The sequence below is a fragment of the Bos grunniens genome, chromosome 5 (assembly GCF_055505025.1).
Source record: "Bos grunniens cultivar Pamir isolate PY7600 chromosome 5, Bosgru_T2T1.0, whole genome shotgun sequence".
NCBI lineage: Eukaryota > Metazoa > Chordata > Mammalia > Artiodactyla > Bovidae > Bos > Bos grunniens.
In genome coordinates this window covers 27,315,343-27,335,651 of record NC_141169.1, presented here as the reverse complement: position 1 = coordinate 27,335,651, position 20,309 = coordinate 27,315,343, and the positions used below count along the sequence as shown (strand labels likewise).

Here is a 20,309-nt window from a genome sequence, read left to right as displayed (position 1 = left end):
ACAGCCTTGAGTTCTGCCGGCTCCCACCAAGGTGGAGAATGGACTAATGACGTTGACCTTTTCTGACCCTTATGACTTCAACCAACTAAAGCTTGGACTCTGTCAACCTCTGCCCCACTTCTATGCTGAATTCAACTCTGTTCACACCCCTTCATGAATATGCATGTACTATTAGCTTAAAACTTCCCCAGTCTTGCTGTTCAGGGAAACTCTACTTTGGGACAGATTCCCAGTGTTCTTACTTGCTGCAGGCAATAAATCCTTCCTTCTTCTATGGCTTGGTTGTGTCTTTTGGCTTGACACCTACCAAGAGGTGAACCCAGTTTTCAGGTAACAAGAGCTCATGCTTGGTATTTCTCTGGTGGTCCAGTGGTTAAGCGTCCGCCTGCCGACGCAGGGAACACGGTTTCGATCCCTGATCTGGGAAGATCCCACATGTTGCAGAGCACCTAGGCCTGTGTGCCACAACTACTGGAGACCATGCAGCCTACATCCTGTGCTCCCCAACAAGAGAAGCCACCGCAATGAGAAGCCTGAGAACCCCAAGCAGAGAATAGCTGCTGCTTGCCACAACTTGAGAAAGCCCACGCGCAGCAACGAGGACCCAGCACACCCCATAATAAATAAATTTAATCAGAGTAAAAAAAGGAAATACACTACAATGGGAAAAAGTCTCTTCAGCAAGTGGTGTTGGAAAAGTTGGACATCTGCATGTAAATCAATAAAATCAGAACACATCCTTACGCCACACACACACACACACACAAGGGTCATTCTTTCAACCACTACATTGTATTAAGTGAACTGTCCTATCTAGGGTCAATGTTTTCTCCTGTAAACTTGAACCCCTTTTTTCCTGGTCACTTAGGAACTTTGCTCCTTTGGTTATCCCTTCCATTTTTCTCTCTACTGGATGATTCCCATCAGTTTAAAAACATGCTTTAAATTCTCCCATCTTAAAAAGTCCTTCCCAGACTTCCCGTCCTCTTCTCCCCCGCCCCCCACCCCCACCCTCTTATGATTACTGCTCCATTTCTCTGCTTCCTTGCTTACTAACAATGCTTGGAAGAATCACTTTTATTTGCTGCCTCCACCTTCTCACATATCATTCTCTCCTCAAATTGTGGCAAGCAAAATTTCATCCCTAGAATGTAATTAAAACCACTCCTAAAAAAATTCACTGTTCTTCAAAATCCAATGGCCAGTTCTCAGTCTGCCTCCTACACAATTTATCAACAGCATTTAAACATTTGATAGCTTCTTCCTTGAATCCTTTCTTCACACTTTTCCTCAGATTTCCCACTTACTCACTGGGAAAGGGGAGAATCTATCCTTTCTGTATCCAATTTCTAAATACTGGCAGGCGGGAGTTCAAGTTCTGGGCCTTTTTTCCTACTCTGGCTACCCGTGCCCCCTCACCGATCTTACTAGCTCCTTTAGATACCCCAATAACTCTGGATTGTTTTCTCTTCAGACAAGACCTCTTCCTGAGCACCGAATTGCCTTCTCAACATTTCCACTTGGATATCTGATAGGTTTCCTAAACTTAACCTTGTCCAAAAATACTTACGTCTGCTCCTCCCCCATCTTCATCTCAGAAAATGACACCATTATTTCCCACTCAATATTCTTGGGTTTATTCTTGATTTCTCTATTCCTTTCACCTCTACATCCAGTCCAAGCCTGCTAAGTTCTACCTTAAAAAAAAAAAAGAACCCATAAATCAACTATACTTCAATTAAAAAAAAAATACCCAGAATCTGGGGGCTTCTCTTGTAGCTCAATTAGTAAAGAATCTGCCTGCAATGCAGGAGATCCAGGTTTGATTCCTGTGTCAGGAAGATCCCCTGGAGAAGGAAATGGCAACCCACTCCAGTATTCTTGCCTAGAGAATCCCATGGACAGAGAAACCTGGCGGGCTACAGTCCATGGGGTCGCAAGAGTTGGGCACGACTTAGCAACTACACCACCACCACCACCACCCAGAGTCTGACCCTGCTGATCATCTCTACCACTTCCATCCAGGCCACCACCATTCTCCCTTGGACCACAGCAGCAACCTCCTAACTGGGTTCCCTGCTTCACTTTAACCAGCTCTCTCTATTTTGTTTTTTTATTATACAGTAGCCATAATAATAATAATAGCAATTTCATAATTTATATAATAATGTTATTACATATTTATTTATATTCTGCCTCTACCACCAAGATATTACCTCTATGAAGGCAAGGATTTTTTCTTCTGTGTTTTCACTATGTCCCCAGTACCTGGCTAGCTTGAGAAGTATTTGTTGAATGAATGAATGACAGAAGCATGGTAAATCATTTAAGACTTAATGAATGAGCAATATGAGCTTTAAAAGCATTATTTACATGCTTTTTAAATAATCTGAGTTTAGGGAATTTCCTGGTGGTCCTGTAGTTAGGACTCTGTACTTCTACTGCAGGGGGCATGGGTTTGATCCCTGATCAGAGAACTAAAATCCTGCAAGCTAGGCTTCCCTGGTGGCTCAGTGGTAAAGAATCTGCCTGCTAATGCAGGAGACACGAGTTCGATCTCTGGTCCAGGAAGAACCCATGCAACTAAGCCCAGGAACCACAACTACTGAGCCTGTGCTCTAGAGCCTGGGAACCTCAACTACTGAGCCCACGTGCTGCAGTTACTGAAGCCTGGGACCCCTAGAGCCTGTGCTCTGCAATAAGAGACGCCTCTGAAATGAGAAGCCTGCACACTGCAACGAGACAGTAGCCCCCATGCAAGCCCCACAATTAAAGAAAAGCCCACGCAGTAAGAAAGACCCGCCACAACCAAAAACAAATAAAATAATTAAAATCCTGCAAGCTGCACAGTGCAGTCAAAAAAAAAAGAAGAAATCTGAGTTTCAATCTGAGGAAGAATTTCCCAACTAGCAGGTAAGTGAAGAGAGGTATGGAGGATACTGGCAATCTATAAAGGTCCTGCAGGGAGATTAAAAATCATCCTGTGTGAAAGTCGTTTAGTTGCATCCAACTCTTTGCGACCCCACAGACTAGATACAGTTCATGGCATTCTCCAGGCCAGAATACAGGAGTGGGTAGCCTTTCCCTTCTCCAGGGGATCTTCCCAAGCCAGGGATCGAACCCAGGTCTCCTGCATTGGAGGTGGATTCTTTACCAGCTGAGCCACAAGGGAAGCCGAAGAATCCTGGGAATCACCTGAATCTAACAGTAATAGTTCTTAATATAAATGAGAATCATGATACTACTACATGGTAGCATATAAGTGCTTATTATGTGACAGATACACAATTATCTAATCACAACCCTATGAGGTAGGTACCATTGCCACTGTTTTACAAATGAGGAAATTGATGATCCAAGGGGTTAACTTATTCAAGGTCACACCTAAGTGTCAAAGTCACGATTTGAATCCAGGTCTGTCTGACTAACTCCAGAACCATCATGCTCTATTCCTCCATTTGTTCATTCATTCATTCATATAGTTATTTAACAGTTTATTCATTGATACCCTCCTATGTACCAGGCACTGTGTGAACTGTTACCTGTGAAGTGTCCTTCCTTTCAAGAAGCTTACAGTCGAATGCAGGAAGCTAACATAAAGTAATTACTCATTCACGCATGATTATAAGCTGAGATAGATATGCTAAAGGGAAGGCAAGGATCTACTAGCGGCTACAACAAAGGAGTTTACCTGACTAGAGTATCAAGGAGGCTTCCCTGAAGAAGTGATCCTGGAGCTGAGGGCTGATGAATGAGCAGGAGTTAAGTAGGCAAAGTGGAGAGAAATGGGGAGAGCATTCCAGGCTGCAGGGGCAGCAAGTGCAAAAGCCCTCCTGCAAAAGGAATCAAGATTTTCTGCAGGGAAGAAAGAGGCCTGGGGGCTGAAGAGCAGAGAACGAGGGGTGAGAAGTATGAGAGGAGAGCAGAGAGGCAGTACGGTCAGACCACTGCAGACACTGCAGTAATACGATGTTGAGTTTTTTTGGTTTGACAAGTTGGAAGAAACAGACACTTATACAGCTGGTGAGGTGAAAGTGAAAAATGAAAGTGTTAGTTGCTCAGCCACGTCCAACTCTTTGTGACCCCATGGACTGTAGCCCGCCATGCTCCTCTGTCCATGGAATTCTCCAGGCAAGAATACTGGAGTGAGTAGCCATTCCCTTCTCCAGGGGATCTTCCCAATCTAGGGCTGGAACCCAGGTTTCCTGCATCACAGGCGGATTCTTCACCATCTAGGCCTCCAGGGAAGCCTGGTGAGAAGTAAATAAATATAACCTCTATGGAGGATAATTCATCAATATCTATAAAAAGCCAAAATATGTAAAATGACATATCAGGGTTATTTATTCCAGCATTGTTTTTAGTAGTAGAAGATTGAAAATAACACAAATCTCTTTTGATTGGTTAAACTGATTATGGTACATCATATAAAAGAATAAAATGTAGTTGTGAAAAAGAGTGAGGACATACTCTCTACTGATATAGAAACATCTCCAAGATATATTTAGTGGGGGAGAAAAGTTGCAAACTAAACTCTGCATAGTTTGCTGTTTGTATATATTTAAAAGAGGGGATATAAATTTATGTCGGCATTTGCTTGATTATAATGAAGAGAATGTGGAAATGTATACAAGAAACCAATTATGTGGTTATGTGTGTTATGTGAGTTGGGAAGGTTGGGTAAATGGAGAACCGGAGTGAAAGGGAGACTCTTCCCTTTATACCACTTGGTCCTTTTTGGTTTTCTAACATATTACCTATTCAACAAAAATGAATACATTCATGTAAAAATAGTTTCAACCTTTGTCTAAAGGATAATGCAATGCCGCTGAAGAATTTTAAGCAGCAGGGTGATGTCAGAGTTGGCTTTAGAAGACAATTTCCAAGGTTGAAATGTGGAGAATGAATTGAAAGAGGGCCAGAGTGGATGCTGACAGGACAGTCAATGAGACACCACTTCATTCGCACTAGAATGTCTATACCAATAAAGACAGACAGTAACAAGTGTTGGCGCAGATGGGGGGAAATTGGAACCCTTATACATGGTTGGTGGGGATATAAAATGGTGTGGCTATTTTGGTAAATAATTTGGCAGTTCCTCAAAAATGTTAAACAAAGAGTTACCATCAGTTCAGTTCAGTTCAGTCGCTCAGTCGTGTCCGACTCTTTACGACCCCATGAATCGCAGCACGCCAGGCCTCCCTGTCCATCACCAACTCCCAGAGTTCACTCAGACTCAAGTCCATCGAGTTGGTGATGCCATCCAGCCATCTCATCCTCTGTCGTCCCCTTCTCCTCCTGCCCCCAATCCCTCCCAGCATCAGAGTCTTTTCCAATGAATCAACTCTTTGCATGAGGGGGCCAAAGTACTGGAGTTTCAGCTTTAGCATCATTCTTTCCAAAGAACACCCAGGACTGATCTCCTTTAGGATGGACTGGTTGGATCTCCTTACAGTCCAAGGGACTCTCAAGAGTCTTCTCCAACACCACAGTTCAAAAGCATCAATTCTTCGGCGCTCAGCTTTCTTCACAGTCCAACTCTCACATCCATATATGATTACTGGAAAAACCATAGCCTTGACTAGAGGGACCTTTATTGGCAAAGTAATGTCTCTGCTTTTCAATATGCTATCTAGGTTGGTCATAACTTTCCTTCCAAGGAGTAAGCGTCTTTTAATTTCATGGCTGCAGTCACCATCTACAGTGATTTTGGAGCCCCCAAAAATGAAGTCTGACACTGTTTCCACTGTTTCCCCATGTATTTCCCATGAAATGATGGGATCAGATGCCATGATCTTCGTTTTCTGAATGTTGAGCTTTAAGCCAACTTTTTCACTCTCTTCTTTCACTTTCATCAAGAGGCTTTTGAGCTCCTCTTCATTTTCTGCCATAAGGGTGGTGTCATCTGCATATCTGAGGTTATTGATATTTCTCCTGGCAATCTTGATTCCAGCTTGTGCTTCTTCCAGCCCAGCATTTCTCATGATGTACTCTGCATATAAGTTAAATAAACAGGGTGACAATATACAGCCTTGACGTACTCCTCATGACCCAGCAATTCCTCTCATAAGTAAATACCTAATAGAATTGAAAACATATGTCAGTGCTCATGTCCCATGCACCCTTGCAGTCAGTGGGTGAGCTAGGGCAGCAAGGCAGCCTCCTTATAGCCCTGTGGAGTGCCTCTAGCCTCCTTACTGGAGTCGCTGGCAGGGGCCAGCCTTGCAGTGGTGTGTTCTACATCAATGGCTCCAGCTGGATTCATTGGACTAGGCAAATGGGGCATCCCATGGCAAAAAAAAATATAAATATATATATATATCCCATGGACATGGCTATCCGCTTGTTATTTATGATGTGTTTCCTGACGCATACAGAGAATTTCTAGATGCAAGTGAACAGGTAGTGTCTTCTCCAGCAGATATAGCCGGCAAGGATAGAATTATTACAATGTTGCCCACCAGTATCAATGGAATAGAAGCTTATTCTGGAGCAAATGGGATTCCAAAAAAAGCAAAGTAAGGCTCACTATTAATAGACTCTAGTACTGCTGCTGCTGCTGCTAAGTCGCTTCAGTCGTGTCCGACTCTGTGTGACCCCATAGACGGCAGCCCACCAGGCTTCCCCGTCCCTGGGATTCTCCAGGCAAGAGTACTGGAGTGGGTTGCCATTTCCTTTTCCAATGCATGAAAGTGAAAAGTGAAAGTGAAGTCACTCAGTCATGTCCGATTCTTAGTGACCCCATGGACCGCAGCCTACCAGGCTCCTCTGCCCATGGGATTTTCCAGGCAAGAGTACTGGAGTGGGGTGCCACTGCCTTCTCCGATAGTTTGGCAAGATTGGCCAAAGAAGTTGAGAAAATGGGAGCAATTTTCAGGGTTGCCCGTTTCTGGTGGTGTGGAGGCTGCTCAGTCTGGGGACCTCACGTTTATGGTGGGAGGTGTGCTGTGCCAAGTTGCTTCAGTTGTGTCCTATTCTTTGTGACCCTATGGACTGTAGTCCACCAGATTCCTCTGTCCATGGGGATTCTCTAGGCAAGAATACTGGAGCGGGGTGCCATCTTACTCCAGGGAATCTTCCTGACCCAGGGATCAATCCTGTGTCTCTTATGTCTCCAGTGTTGGTAGGTGGGTTCTCTATCAATAGTGCCACCGGAGGAGTCACAGACCAATTTGCTGCTGCCCAAGAGTTGCTGGGGAGCAAGAACTCCAATGCGCTGTATTGTGAAGCCTGTGGGCCCGGGCAGGCTCTGAGGATCTGCTACAACATACTGTTAGCTATTGGTATGATTGAAACTGCTGATGCTATGAATCTGGGAATCAGGTTAGGACCTGACCCAAAACTCTTGGCCAAAATCCTAAATGTGAGCTCAGGACAGCATTGGTAAAGTGCTGCTTATAATCCCATATCTGGGGTGATTGATGGAGTTCCCTTCCCTAATAACTATCAGGGTGGATTCAGAACAACACTCATGGTTAACGATCTAGGATTAGCACAAGACTCTAATGTTAGCACAAACACACCAATCTTTCTGGGCAGTCAAATCCATCAGATCTGTGTGGATGATGTGTGCAAAGGGCTGTTCAAAGAAAGGCTGCTTGTCCGTGTTCCAGTTTCTATGAGAAGAGGAGACATTCTGAGTCTGTCCACCTTTGGCAGTGGACACTGTTGGAAACCAAACTCTATTTCGGAACCTGTTTATCTTGCTCACTCTGCAAGTAAATAGGTCTGTTTGTTTTCAATTGTTTAGGTCAAAGTAAACCCTGGGATTTTTTTCACCCATTTTTAGCTGCTTATTCTTTTTTAAATCTATTTAGCAAATATGTAATACCTGAAATTGTTTTCCCTGTAAGCCACTAATGATCCCTTGCTAACTAGCTGACTGGCTTTTTCAAAAATTTGAGAACTTCTCTGGTGGTATAAGGATCCCCCTGCCAATGCAGGGGACACGGGTTTGATCTCTGGTCGGGGAAGATCCCACATGCTGCGGAGCCACCAAGCCCATGGCCACAACTACCAAGCCTATGTGCTGCAGCTGCTGAAGCCGGTGCACCCAGAGCCTGTGCTCCACAAGAAGAGAAGCCACCACAATGAGAAGCCCGGGCACCACAACAAAGAGTAGCCCCGGCTCACCGCAACTAGAGGAGCCCGAGCGCAGGAATGAAGACCCAGGACGACCAAAAAGATAAAAGATCCCTGAGCATCTTTAAGTAAATTGTTGCATATTTCAATTACTACAATTGACAAATAAAACCTATTTTTTTCAATACAATAAAACCCATTTTAGAGGGAAGAAAAGAAACTGCTCTGAGGGAAGGAGATAGAAAAAAGGAAAGAATAGTGAATTACCACCGATGTCCCTCAGAAAGTTTGTCCCTTTTGTAGTATTCTTGCATTACTGTTGTTGTTCCATCGCTCAGTTGTGTTTGACTCTTTGTGACCCCATGGACTGCAGCACGCTGGGCTTCCCTGTCCTTCACCATCTCCCAGAGTTTGCTCAAATTCATATCCATTGAGTCAACGATGATGCATTACTGAGGTTACTGATTTATTTTCTAGGAGTTGATAAAGCAAGAGAATGCCTTGCCGTATGTTGTATAATTTGGACTCTGTTACATTTATCTTGGTGTGTCCCTCTTTACAACTCCCAATACTTAGTAAGCTTGTTTTTTATATATTTGCTTCCTTGTACATTCTTACTACATATTTTTGACTTCAAAAGTATACCTTTATAACTGTTTCAAAGCCAAGAATGATACGTGCTTTCAATAATTATTACATTATTCTAAATATAACCATATAATCTTGAATTCAAATAAATTTCTGTGCTGATAATAAAAAGAAAACATATGGTCACACAAACTTGTCCATGAATGTCCACAGCACCAAAGTACATAATAGGCAAAAATGTAAAAACAATTCAAATGTTCTTCAACTAATGAATGGATAACTAAATGTGGTATAGCCAAAGAGTGGCATACTAGTCAGTACTTCCTTCGTAAAAAGGAATGAAGATTCATACTACATCATGGGTGAACCTTGAAAATATGCTAACTGAAGCCAATCACGATAGGTCACATATACAATTTTCCATTTGTATGAAATGTTTCAGTTCAGTTCAGTTCGGTTCAGTTGCTCAGTCGTGTCCGAAATGTTTAGAATAAAACAATTTATAGCAAACATTAATTAGTGGTTGCTTAGGGCTTGAGTAAAATGAGGGAGAGGTAAGGAGACAAATGAGGATTCACTATTAATGGGTATGAAATTATTTTAAGGGGGACAAAAAAATCTTCTAAAATTAGATAATGGCGATGGTTACACAAGCTCATGAAACGCTAAAAACTATTGAACTGTACACTGTACATGGGTGAATTGTATGGTATATGAACTATATTTCAATAAAGCTACTTTAAATAAGAGATAGTTTTCAAATTTCCCCAGTGGTCCAGTGGTTAAGAATCCATCTTGCAATGAAAAGGAACCAAGTTCAACTGCTGGTGGGTGAACTAAGACCCCACATGCTGCAAGGCAACTAGGCCCACACACCGCAGCTACTGAGCCCGCAGGTTGCAACCACTGAAGCCTGTGTGTCCATAGCCTGTGCTCCACTACAGGAGCCGCTGCAATAAGAAGCCTGCGCACCAGTGAAGACGAGCCCCCGCCTGCCACACTAGAGAAAACCTGTGTGCAGCAACAAAGACCCAGTGCAACCAAAAGACAATAAATAAATGATAAATTCTAAGAGGAATCATGCCCATACAGACATACTCATAATTTCTTTCAAACTCAATGATCTTTCAAGAAAGAAAAAAATCAGATATCAGTTCAGTTCAGTCGCTCAATCGTGTCCAACTCTTTGCGACCCCATGAAGCGCAGCACGCCAGGCCTCCCTGTCCATCACCAACTCCCGGAGTTCACTCAGACTCACGTCCATCGAGTCAGTGATGCCATCCAGCCATCTCATCCTCTGCCGTCCCCTTCTCCTCCTGCCCCCAATCCCTCCCAGCATCAGAGTCTTTTCCAATGAGTCAACTCTTCGCATGAGGTGGCCAAAATACTGGAGTTTCAGCTTTAGCATCATTCCTTCCAAAGAAATCCCAGGGCTGATCTCCTTCAGAATGGACTGGTTGGATCTCCTTGCAGTCCAAGGGACTCTCAAGAGTCTTCTCCAACACCGCAGTTCAGAAGCATCAATTCTTCGGTGCTCAGCCTTCTTCACAGTCCAACTCTCACGTCCATACATGACCACAGGAAAAACCATAGCCTTGACTAGATGGACCTTTGTTGGCAAAGTAAAGTCTCTGCTTTTCAATGTGCTATCGAGGTTGGTCATAACTTTCCTTCCAAGGAGTAAGCGTCTTTTAATTTCATGGCTGCAGTCACCATCTGCAGTGATTTTGGAGCCCCCAAAAATAAAGTCTGACACTGTTTCTTCTGTTTCCCCATCTATTTCCCATGAAGTGATGGGACCAGATGCCATGATCTTCGTTTTCTGAATGTTGAGCTTTTTTTTTTTTTTTTTTTAAAGTGAATGTTGAGCTTTAAGCCAACTTTTTCACTCTCCTCTTTCACTTTCATCAAGAGGCTTTTGAGTTCCTCTTCACTTTCTGCTTTAAGAGTGGTGTCATCTGTATATCTGAGGTTATTGATATTTCTCCCAGCAATCTTGATTCCAGCTTGTGTTTCTTTCAGTCCACTGTTTCTCATGATGTACTCTGCATATAAGTTAAATAAACAGGGTGACAATATACAGCCTTGACGTACTCCTTTTCCTGTTTGGAACCAGTCTGTTGTTCCATGTCCAGTTCTAACTGTTGCTTCCTGACCTGCATACAAATTTCTCAAGAGGCAGGTCAGGTGGTCTGGTATTCCCATCTCTTTCAGAATTTTCCACAGTTTATTGTGATCCACACAGTCAAAGGCTTTGGCATAGTCAATAAAGCAGAAATAGACGTTTTTCTGGAACTCTCTTGCTTCTTCCATGATCCAGCGGATGTTGGCAATTTGATCTCTGGTTCCTCTGCCTTTTCTAAAACCAGCTTGAACATCAGCAAGTTCATGGTTCACATATTGCTGAAGCCCGGCTTGGAGAATTTTGAGCATTATTTTACTAGCATGTGAGATGAGTGCAATTGTGCGGTAGTTTGAGCATTCTTTGGCTTTAAAATAAAGTTCCAATTCATCTTAAATACTTAGTACAAGCCTGATATAAAAATATATCAAAATGTACTATGGTTATGCAAAACATAGTATTGTATGTAAAGTGTATTTCAATAAAATATATAGCAAAAACTTTTAATTAAAAAATTAAAATCTATCAATTTTTGTTCAAGATGATAAACTCAGCATAAGATATATCTTCATATTTTTGTACCTTGCAAATTGGGGGTGTAATATTTTCATTATGGTTTGGTTTAAAGTATTTCATTTCCATACTATTTTATTCTTTGACTCAGAGTTATTTGGAAGACTTTTGCCTTTTTAACTTCCAAATATATGTTTGTTTTGTTGAATGCACACAAGCTCATGTGTCCAACACACAGTGAAGGCCAAACAAACCAGAACATTGGAGTTTGGAACAGAGAAAGGTATGTTGCTGAACTGAGCAAGGAGAATTGGTGGTTAGTGTTCAAAAAACCCAAACTTTTGTGATAGTTTTTGGAGAGGAGTTTTTATAAGCAAAATTGGGGGCTAGGCCTCCAGGGCACATGACTTTCTTCTGATTGGTTGGTGGTGAGGTAAAAGGATGGTATTACATGAATGTTGTGCTCAGAAGGAAGTTACCATTCTTTACCTGGTTGCGGGGCTTTTTCCCACAGAAAAACTAAAAAATAAATTGTTATGTATTTCCCTTGAGGAGAAAGCAGGGCTCTGCTCTATGACTGCACTATTGTTTTTTAACAGTTCCTCCTTTGCTTCTGCATTCTCTCTCTTCCCTGACTAGTAACTATTTGAATCTGCCCTTTGGAATTCAGGGACAGTCTAGGAAGCTGAGGGCTTCCCAGGTGGCACTAGTGGTAAAGAACCCACCTGCCAGTGCAGGAGGCATAAGAGATGCAGGTTCGATCCCTGGATTGGGAAGATTCCCTGGAGGAGGGCACAGCAACCCACTCCAATATTCTTGCCTGGAGAACCCATGAACAGAGGAGCCTGGAGGGCTACAGTCCATACGATCTTGACAGAAGTGATTTAGCACGCATGCTAAGAAGATGAATCCGTTTTCCTACAAACAAGAAAAGGGGACCAGGAAAAGGCTTGTGGGGCCTTCACGGGTACACGTGAAGGCCCCACAGGGCCCTGCTCAGTTTCATTTGTATTTATATTTTACACTGTGGTCAAAGAATACAGTATGTATTACACAATTCTCAAGTTTCAATTACATTCCTTGAGACCGATTTTTATAAATGTTTTATGTACACTTAAAAGGGATAAGTAGTTTTTACTTTGGGTGAATGGTTCTACATGTTTATTAAATCAAGCTTGTTAAGTGGGTTACTAAAAAAAAAAAAAAAAATTGAGGCCATTGCAGCAGTCCAGTTAAGAGATGATGGTAGGCTAGGAGCAGAGAAGATGGAGAGAAGTATAGAGATTCCAGATTTATTTGGGAAACAAAACAGATCCTTCCTGATGTTGGAGGGGGATGGGAGGAATGTGGAGAGAGCCATTAAGGATGACTTTCTTGGTTTCTGGTTTATGCAATTTGCCAGATGGCAGATATATGAAATTAAAAAAAATTTTTTTTTTAAGTTCTACCAGTTTATTGCCAGCAACCCATCTCCCTCCACCCTCATGCATGCATGCTCAGTCATGTAACCCCATGGACTGCAGCCCGCCAGGTTCCTCAGTCCATGGACTTTTCCAGGCAAGAATACTGGAGTGGGTTGCCAAGGTATATGAAATTGAGATAGGGAATTCTAGGAGAGATTAGACATTTATATTTCCCCCAAGAATGTTTCTTTGCTTTCTATGGGGGCTAAGAGGGCAGTGGCAAATATTGAGGCTATGGGTGAGAGCATCTCCCTGCCATTCCTTAAGCCCTCTGTGTATGTATGTGTATCTGTACAACACATCACAGTACAGTAAGTCCCCTATGGAAGAATGAGTTCCATTCCAAGAGTGTGTTCTTAAGTCCAATTAGTTTGTAAGTTCAACGAAGTTAGCCTGGTTACCTAACTAATTTTGGCTATTTAGGCTAACACAATAGGCTATATAGTTGTTCTTCGGTTGCTAAGTCACGTCCACTCTTTGTGACCCCACAGACTGCAGCACACCAGGCTTCCCTGTCCTTTACTATCTCCTGGAGTTTGCTCAAACTCATGTCCATTGAGTCGGTGATGTCATCCAACATCTTGTCCTCTGTCGTCCCCTTCTCCTCCTGCCTTCCATCCTTCCCAGCATCAGGGTGTCTTCCAATGAGTCGGCTCTTCACATCAGGTGGCCACAGTATTTCAGCTTCAGCATCAGTCCTTTCAATGAATATTCAAGGTTGATTTCCTGTAGGATTGACTGGTTTGATCTCTTTGCAGTCCAAGGGACTCTCAAGAGTCTTCTGTAGGACCACAACTGGAAAACATCAATTCTTCAGCCTTCTTTATGGTCCAACTCTCACATCCATACATGACTATTGGAAAAACCATAGCTTTGACCATATGGGACCTGAGTTAGCAGAGTGATGTCTCTGTACTGTAATAGGTTTATAATACTTTTCAAACAAATAATACATACAAAAAATAAGGAAAATAAATTTAATCTTAAAGTACGTTGAAAATTATAGTAGTACAGTACAGCTGGCATACAGTAGTGGTAGTAGCTGGCATACAATAGTACAGCAGCTGACATACAGGAGCTGGCATCAACAGAACAGGGAAGAAAAATTACTGACTGGAGGAGGGAGAAGAGGTGGCCGAGGGTAGAGCGGAGGGATTCGTCAGCAATAGGAGACAGAGGGCAAGCTGCATGTGACAATGTACGCCAGACGCGTGAACCAACTTACCTAATTGGACACGTGAACACACGCACATTCTCATCTTCGAAAGTTCATAACTTGAACGTAAATTCATATTGGAAGGGTGTGGCATCCCCTAGACGAACAGCTCAGAAGTCAAGGGTCGAATTTCCTCTAGGCACTTGGGGACCTCGCCCTGAAACTGCCCAGCCCTCTCCTAGCTCGTTTCTCTGAGCCCCGCCCACGGGGATTTCCGGCTGCCCTTTTGCACCCGCCTCTCCCTGAAGCCCTTGGCTCCGCCCCTACTGCCGCCGTTGCCTTCTAGCCTAGAGAGGGAATGGAGTGATTGACGAGTACGTTCTCCAATCCTAACGCAGAATGAACACATATTACCAATTAGACGGTAGCAGGGGCGGATGCTGAAGCCTACGGTGGGAGGGTTACCAGGAAGTGAGTAGAGGCTAAGAAGGACAAGTCCGCCCAGGCAGTGGTCTAAGGGTGACCGGACATCTAGAAACCCCAGTCTCCTTCTTTCTCCATTCCTGGGTGAGGAGTCCCTTCGCAGCTGGGAGTCAGGATCTTTATTTGCCCTTTTGAATGGCGTGGGGGAGGGGGTGTGTCTACTATGTAAGCAACTCCTTTCGCCTCAAGTCAGGTCCTTCTCTTAGCCTGAGGTGGGGGTCTTGTCCCCCGTCTCTCTCCGCCGGGAGCGGTAAAGTGTTTAAGGTCTTTGCGCAGCCTCTGGGTGGTTAAAGTCTTCCGGACTCGGTCATGGAAAGGCAGATGAGTTTATAGGGAGTTTAGGTTTAGGGAGATTGGCGAACTCAGCCTCTCTCCCGACAGGAGAGAGGAGTTAGAAGCCTCCTGCCGCGGCCAGAACTAGTGGAAGGTGGAGGGGCTCTGGGAGCTAGGTTCCTGTGGCTAGGGAACTAGGGATAGAATTAGGTATTGGAGGCGAAAGAATGTGTGGAAAGAAACATTTCTTCCGTGGAGGTCGTGGAAGTTCTCTAAGGGACTGCATAGAGTGGAGCCGAAGTCGTTGGAGTTGGGCCTGGGGCTTGGTCTCTAAAACCCCCACCCACTTGTGGGCCATCAGCTGTTTGCCTTCATTTCTTTCTCCTCAGGCTGAAGGAAACATCTGAACATGTGGAATCCCAATGCCGGTAGGTGTTTGGGGGATCGCTTCTCTCGCCCCAACCCCTTTTCAGATGGGCCACACCAGGGGGTTTCTGCGTCAGTTTCTCCTCCTCCTCTCCATTAACCCGCAAAAGCAAAGTCCTTAGTCGCTGACCCATCTTCTCGTCTTTCCCTAGAGTTCACTGTCTCCATTTCTCCCCTGCCCTGCCAGGGCCCTTCCCTTTTCTCTCTCTTCTGTTAAGTTTGCCTCCCCTTCCCTTCATTCTCTTTCCTCACCTTCCCATTTGCCTTTAACTACTGAGTGATTCTTTTTGTTGTTGTTTGTTGTCAGAGGCTCTGGGCAGTTGTAATCGTAATTTATTCTTTGTTTCTTCCACCAGGGCAGCCAGGACCATATCCACACCCCCCTAACGCTGGGTATCCTGGAGGTTGCAATCCTGCCCATCCACCACCTGCCAACCCTCCCTTTCCTCCAGGCCCCTTTCCCACTCCCCCAGGAGCACCCCAGGGGAATCCAGCCTTTCCCCCTGGTGGGCCCTGTCATCCTGTGCCACAGCCAGGATATCCAGGATCCCAGCCCTCAGGTCCCTACCCACCTCCATACCCACCACCTGGCCCTGGCATGTGTCCTGTGAATCCATTGGTTCCTGGTATAGTGGGACCAGGAATAGTGATTGACAAGAAGGTGCACAAGAAAATGAAGAAAGCTCATAAAAAGAAGCAGAAACACCATAAGCATGGCAAGGTAAGTGCCCCTGGAGCCTGGCTGGGAAGGGGTGCCCCTTCAAAGGGACTAAGGAGGCAGGGGAGGGCAAGGAATGGAGGTTTGAAGTCTGAGGATGTGGGACAGTAACTGTGTAAAGGATTCCCACTGGGAAGAATCTGATAAACCTAAAAATTTTTATTAGGCTTATTAGGCCTTCTATCTGGGAGGTGCTAGGCTGAGCCACAGAATGGATGTCAGCATCAAAAGTCTTTCTAGTTTGCCTTTCTCTTCCTAGAACTCCCCACCCCACCCGCACCCCATGCTTGTTTTAGCAAGTTGGAGACACCCACTGAGGTGGTCAAACATCAAGTAATAGAGTCAGTCCTTTGACAAAGCAATGTCTTATATAATGATTAATTTGTAATAATTTGGCCCTAGGTCCTGGAGTTTCTTTTTCTCCTTCAGTGTTCTCAGGGTGTTGTGTTAGTTACATGGGCCCCATTGTCCTACTGTTCAGTAGGGAAACTGAGTTCGAGAGCAGTCAGTGACTCTCAGCCTCTAATAAAACCTGAGTTTCATGCTCAGCCGCAAGGCTAAATATCTTCACTCCAGAGGACTGTTCATTAGCAAGAGTAAAAGTAGCTCTCAGGAAAACTCTGGAAGGAGTGAACCAACCCTGATCTTGAGGAGGCCTTAATTTACATTTTTCTGCCCAATATTTATTTGCCTTATGGCTTTGGATGCTAATTCTAGTTCTTCATCTTTGGTAGAAGACTGAGGAGGAGGAAAAGTGAGCTTGAATGGAGACACTCAAAAATGTTTTTGATGACAGTTTTGATGGGAGTATACATGTAAAGAACCTTGACTAGGACTCTCCCAGCCTCCTCTCCCACCTTCCTCACTTTCTCCCAGTTGGGACTTAGGAAAAAGTAGAAATAGATGCACACATAGCTACTGGTTCTACTCACTTTTCTTAGTCTCATAGCCACTAGGAATGTCCATGCAGCTAATAAATACTATAAGGGACCAGCTGTTTCCTTGTATAATTCTACTCTAGTGCCTATAATTTATTCCTTGCCTAGGCCTTGGCTCAGGTAAAGAAAATTGGGAACTTTCTCCAAATGCAGTATGTTAAATTCTGTGCAATGATTTAGGATGGTTTCATCCATTCCTGTATGCTCACTGCTGAAGGAAATCCTTGCTTTTGCTGTTTAAGGGACAGTCGAGTTGAAGACTCCTGACCTTAGAAAGCAGAGGGCACTGGGGTGGAGGTATAGGGCACCAAAGAATGTCCCACGAAGTAACAAAAGTCATTTGGATCTGATGTATCCTTTCCCCTTTCCCCTTGCAGCATTCCTCCTCCTCCTCCTCTTCCAGCAGTGACTCTGACTGAATACAGGGCCTGGACCCTTCCCTCAAGTCTCTCCAGTTCAGCTCTCCCATCAAGCTTCAGATGCCATCTTGTACTGGGGGAAATTAACTCTTGCTACCCCTTCCCCCCACCCCTGCAATCTAAGCCTTATTCTGCTGTTCAGCATTAACTAGCTAGGACAAATCGGAAAAGAATTGCCATGGGCTAACAAAAGCCATCTTCTCACTGCTTGGATAGAACTTTTAGCTGATGGGTTTGATAGAACTGTTTTTTGAAGATGGTAAGATTTGAGCTAAAATACTAAAGACAAGTCTAAGATCTGTAAAATGTGATTTTTGTTTTTTTTACTTTCTTTTGTAATACTTATGATTGAGGAGATGCTGTGGACATTGAGTTATGGAAAGGAAAAACGACCTGTACCTTTCTTATAATTGTAGCATGCTTGGGTGATTCAGTGGCAAATAAACATTTCCCAGCAGGCCTCTTATTGGTGGTGCTCACTGCAAGGCTGATGGCAGGTCGAGTCTATTTGGTGGATGAGCCCTGACTGCCATTTTGAAAACTAATCTCTCTTCTCTCACTCAGTATGCTGTCTCAGGCCCTCCTCCCACTCTCCAACTCTCAGTCCAAATAAAGCTGTTTCTCCTGGTTTCTGTTCACCTGTATCATTACCTTGGTTAGCACCTTCTGCTAGTTCTGCCCTAAAAAAAAGGATAGATTTATCAAGTGGATGGTGGAGAGGAGCTGGGAAAGGCATGTGCTTAGGAACAGGGTCTAAAGCTCCACAGCATGTTTGGGAATCACAGGTATCCATCCCAGTGGGGCTAGATTAGTTCCCTGCTGCCAAGTCGCTTCAGTCGTGTCCGACTCTGTGTGACCCCATGGACTGCAGCCTACCAGGCTTCTCTGTCCATGGGATTCTCCAGGCAAGAACACTGGAGTAGGTTGCCATTTCCTTCTCCAGATTAGTTCCCTAGAAAGTGTTTATTGAGGAAATACTGTGTTCTGGTGCTGAAGGTACAAAGATTTAGAATAACACAGTCTCTGCCCTTCATGGCCTTTGAGAGCTAATGAAGCAGATAGTCATGTGAATATATGAATGGGTTATTATAATATTGTAGAAGTGAATAAGACAGGGATCAAGCAGTTGGGGAGCAAAGAAGGAGTGACAATGCCACTGGGAAATAAGTGAGGTCCTGGCTGGGCCTCAGGATGCATAGGGGTTTCCCTGTTATAAATTACAAAAGCTAACACCCAGCATTCATTATGCCCCAGGACTAAGAGCTTTGCATTTATAACTTGTGTTCATCTTCATGGCAGCTCTATGAGGTAGGTACTACTGTTCCCATTTTGAGGAAGAAGAAAACTTCAGTCAGGATTTGAACTTGGGCAGTGTGGGTCCTGTGTCTGTGCTTGTAACCCAGTGGGTTTCCAGCAGAAGAAGCAGTTTTGTAGAGGCAAAGATTTGTAAAAAGGTGAAGGATGGACGTTCAGGAATTCCTGAGCCGGAGATACCATACCAGAGCCTGATAGCAGGAAGGAGTGGACCTGAGCGATGTTTCTTAGGTGGAACCCACAGGGTTTAGGGATTTAAGTGTGGGACTTGAACAGGAAAGTTGTGTTTTCAGTTGACTGGGTTTCATCTATGACTTGTCCTGGGGGTGAGATATATGAAGTCCATGCTTAAATATATTAGATCTAGCTTCTAATTTTATTAGGAAATCCAAGACCAAGCTGGAGAAGGAAATGGCAACCCACTCCAGTATTCTTGCCTGGAAAATTCCATGGACAGAGGAGCCTGGCGGGCTACAGTCCATGGGGTCACAAAGAGTCAGACAGGACTGAGCGATTGAGCACCAAGACCTGTTTTCCAATGTCCTAATTTTGGGGCCATTTTAGAATCTTAGGATTTTCTTCCTCTGTAACACTGTTTTCATTTATTTATTAGCTTTTCCTTTTCCAGGAGGAGAAGGGAAAGGTGGGCATAAGGGGGTTGTGAGGTGAAAGAAAAACTGTTGAAAAATAACCACAAATTAAGGAGAGACAATGTGAGATGGCTCAAGGGAGAGAACACAAAGAGAAACAAGTTAGGGAGAAAATTCACCCACCTCCTTGCCCAGTTTTAATCATAAACAGCCCATTTCCCCTTCCTGCCTTTTCTTTTTCTAACAGCACCTTGCTATTTTGCTATCCTTGTTTCTTCAAAAGTCCATTAACTTTTTGAAAGCTACAAGTAATACATGTACCTGGGGTGGGGGAGGGGGTGCGGAATGTAACATTTCTAATAGGATGTTCAGCAGAAAAGTAAGGTTCTCCTCATAGCAGATTTCTAGTTTACTCCCCAAAGGCAACTATGACTACTAAATTATTTTGTGAACTTTCAGAGCTGTTCTGCACATAAGTAAACATCCTGTTTCTACCTTACATGGTTCCTATTGCGTCTAGCCCACTTTATATCAAATGAGAGCCCTGTTTTGGATCTATTTTCCCATTTAATTATCTATTGGAGTTGATTCCATATCAGTGTGTGTGTGTAACATTGTTTTTAATAGCATTTTATTCAACCTTTTTTTTTTGCTGGAATTTAAAAATGTTTCCATCTTTGCTATACACTTAACTGCTGTGGGAAATTTCGGTATGTATATCTTTGCCAGAGGTTGGAACATTGGTTGTACATGGCTATTTCTGGCTATGGACTTTTTTTTTTTTTTTTTTTTAGGGACTACTTTGTTAATTATCAGACCTTTTCAATAAAGGTTTAGATTTCACGTTTCTGAAGACAGAAATTTCTGAACCACTACTGATCCTTCCTTATAGATGGATTCTATACTCTCCAGGGGCTTCCCAGGTGGCACAAGTGGTAAAGAACCCGCCTGCCAATGCAGGAGATGTAAGAGGCTTGGGTTCAATCCCCTGGAGGAGGTTAGGGCAACCCACTCCAGTATTCTTGCCTGGAGAATCCCATGGACGGAGGAGCCTGGTGGGCTACAGTCCATAGGGTCGCAAAGAATCGGACACGACTGAAGCGACTCAGCAGGCAGGCATGCGTGCTCTCCAGTCTTAATCCTCCTTTCAGCCTCCTGTTGCCTTTCTTCAGGCAAGTTACGTTAGTTGTCTGGCTCTCTGGAGCATTGGGTTGGCGCGCCCT

The 20,309-nt window shown here is 43.9% G+C and overlaps 1 protein-coding gene, 1 long non-coding RNA gene and 1 pseudogene across 2 annotated transcripts; 2 read left to right on the top strand and 1 right to left on the bottom strand.

Annotated features, from left to right (window-relative positions):
* Positions 1-4,321: 4,321 nt before the first annotated feature.
* LOC147371502 (uncharacterized) lies at positions 4,322-14,201 on the bottom strand. Its single transcript, XR_015163608.1, has 2 exons — positions 13,995-14,201; positions 4,322-5,992 (listed from the first exon to the last, which is right to left on the bottom strand). It is a non-coding gene; the product is annotated as an uncharacterized LOC147371502 (long non-coding RNA).
* Positions 7,109-7,640, top strand: LOC147371503 (3-hydroxyisobutyrate dehydrogenase, mitochondrial pseudogene; annotated as a pseudogene).
* Positions 14,202-14,402: 201 nt separating the features above from the next.
* Positions 14,403-17,810, top strand: PRR13 (proline rich 13). Its single transcript, XM_086399260.1, has 4 exons — positions 14,403-14,492; positions 15,071-15,109; positions 15,464-15,828; positions 17,141-17,810. The coding sequence occupies exons 2-4, from the start codon at positions 15,091-15,093 to the stop codon at positions 17,180-17,182; spliced, it is 426 nt and encodes a 141-aa protein (XP_086255386.1). The 5' UTR covers positions 14,403-14,492; positions 15,071-15,090; the 3' UTR covers positions 17,183-17,810.
* Positions 17,811-20,309: the final 2,499 nt, after the last annotated feature.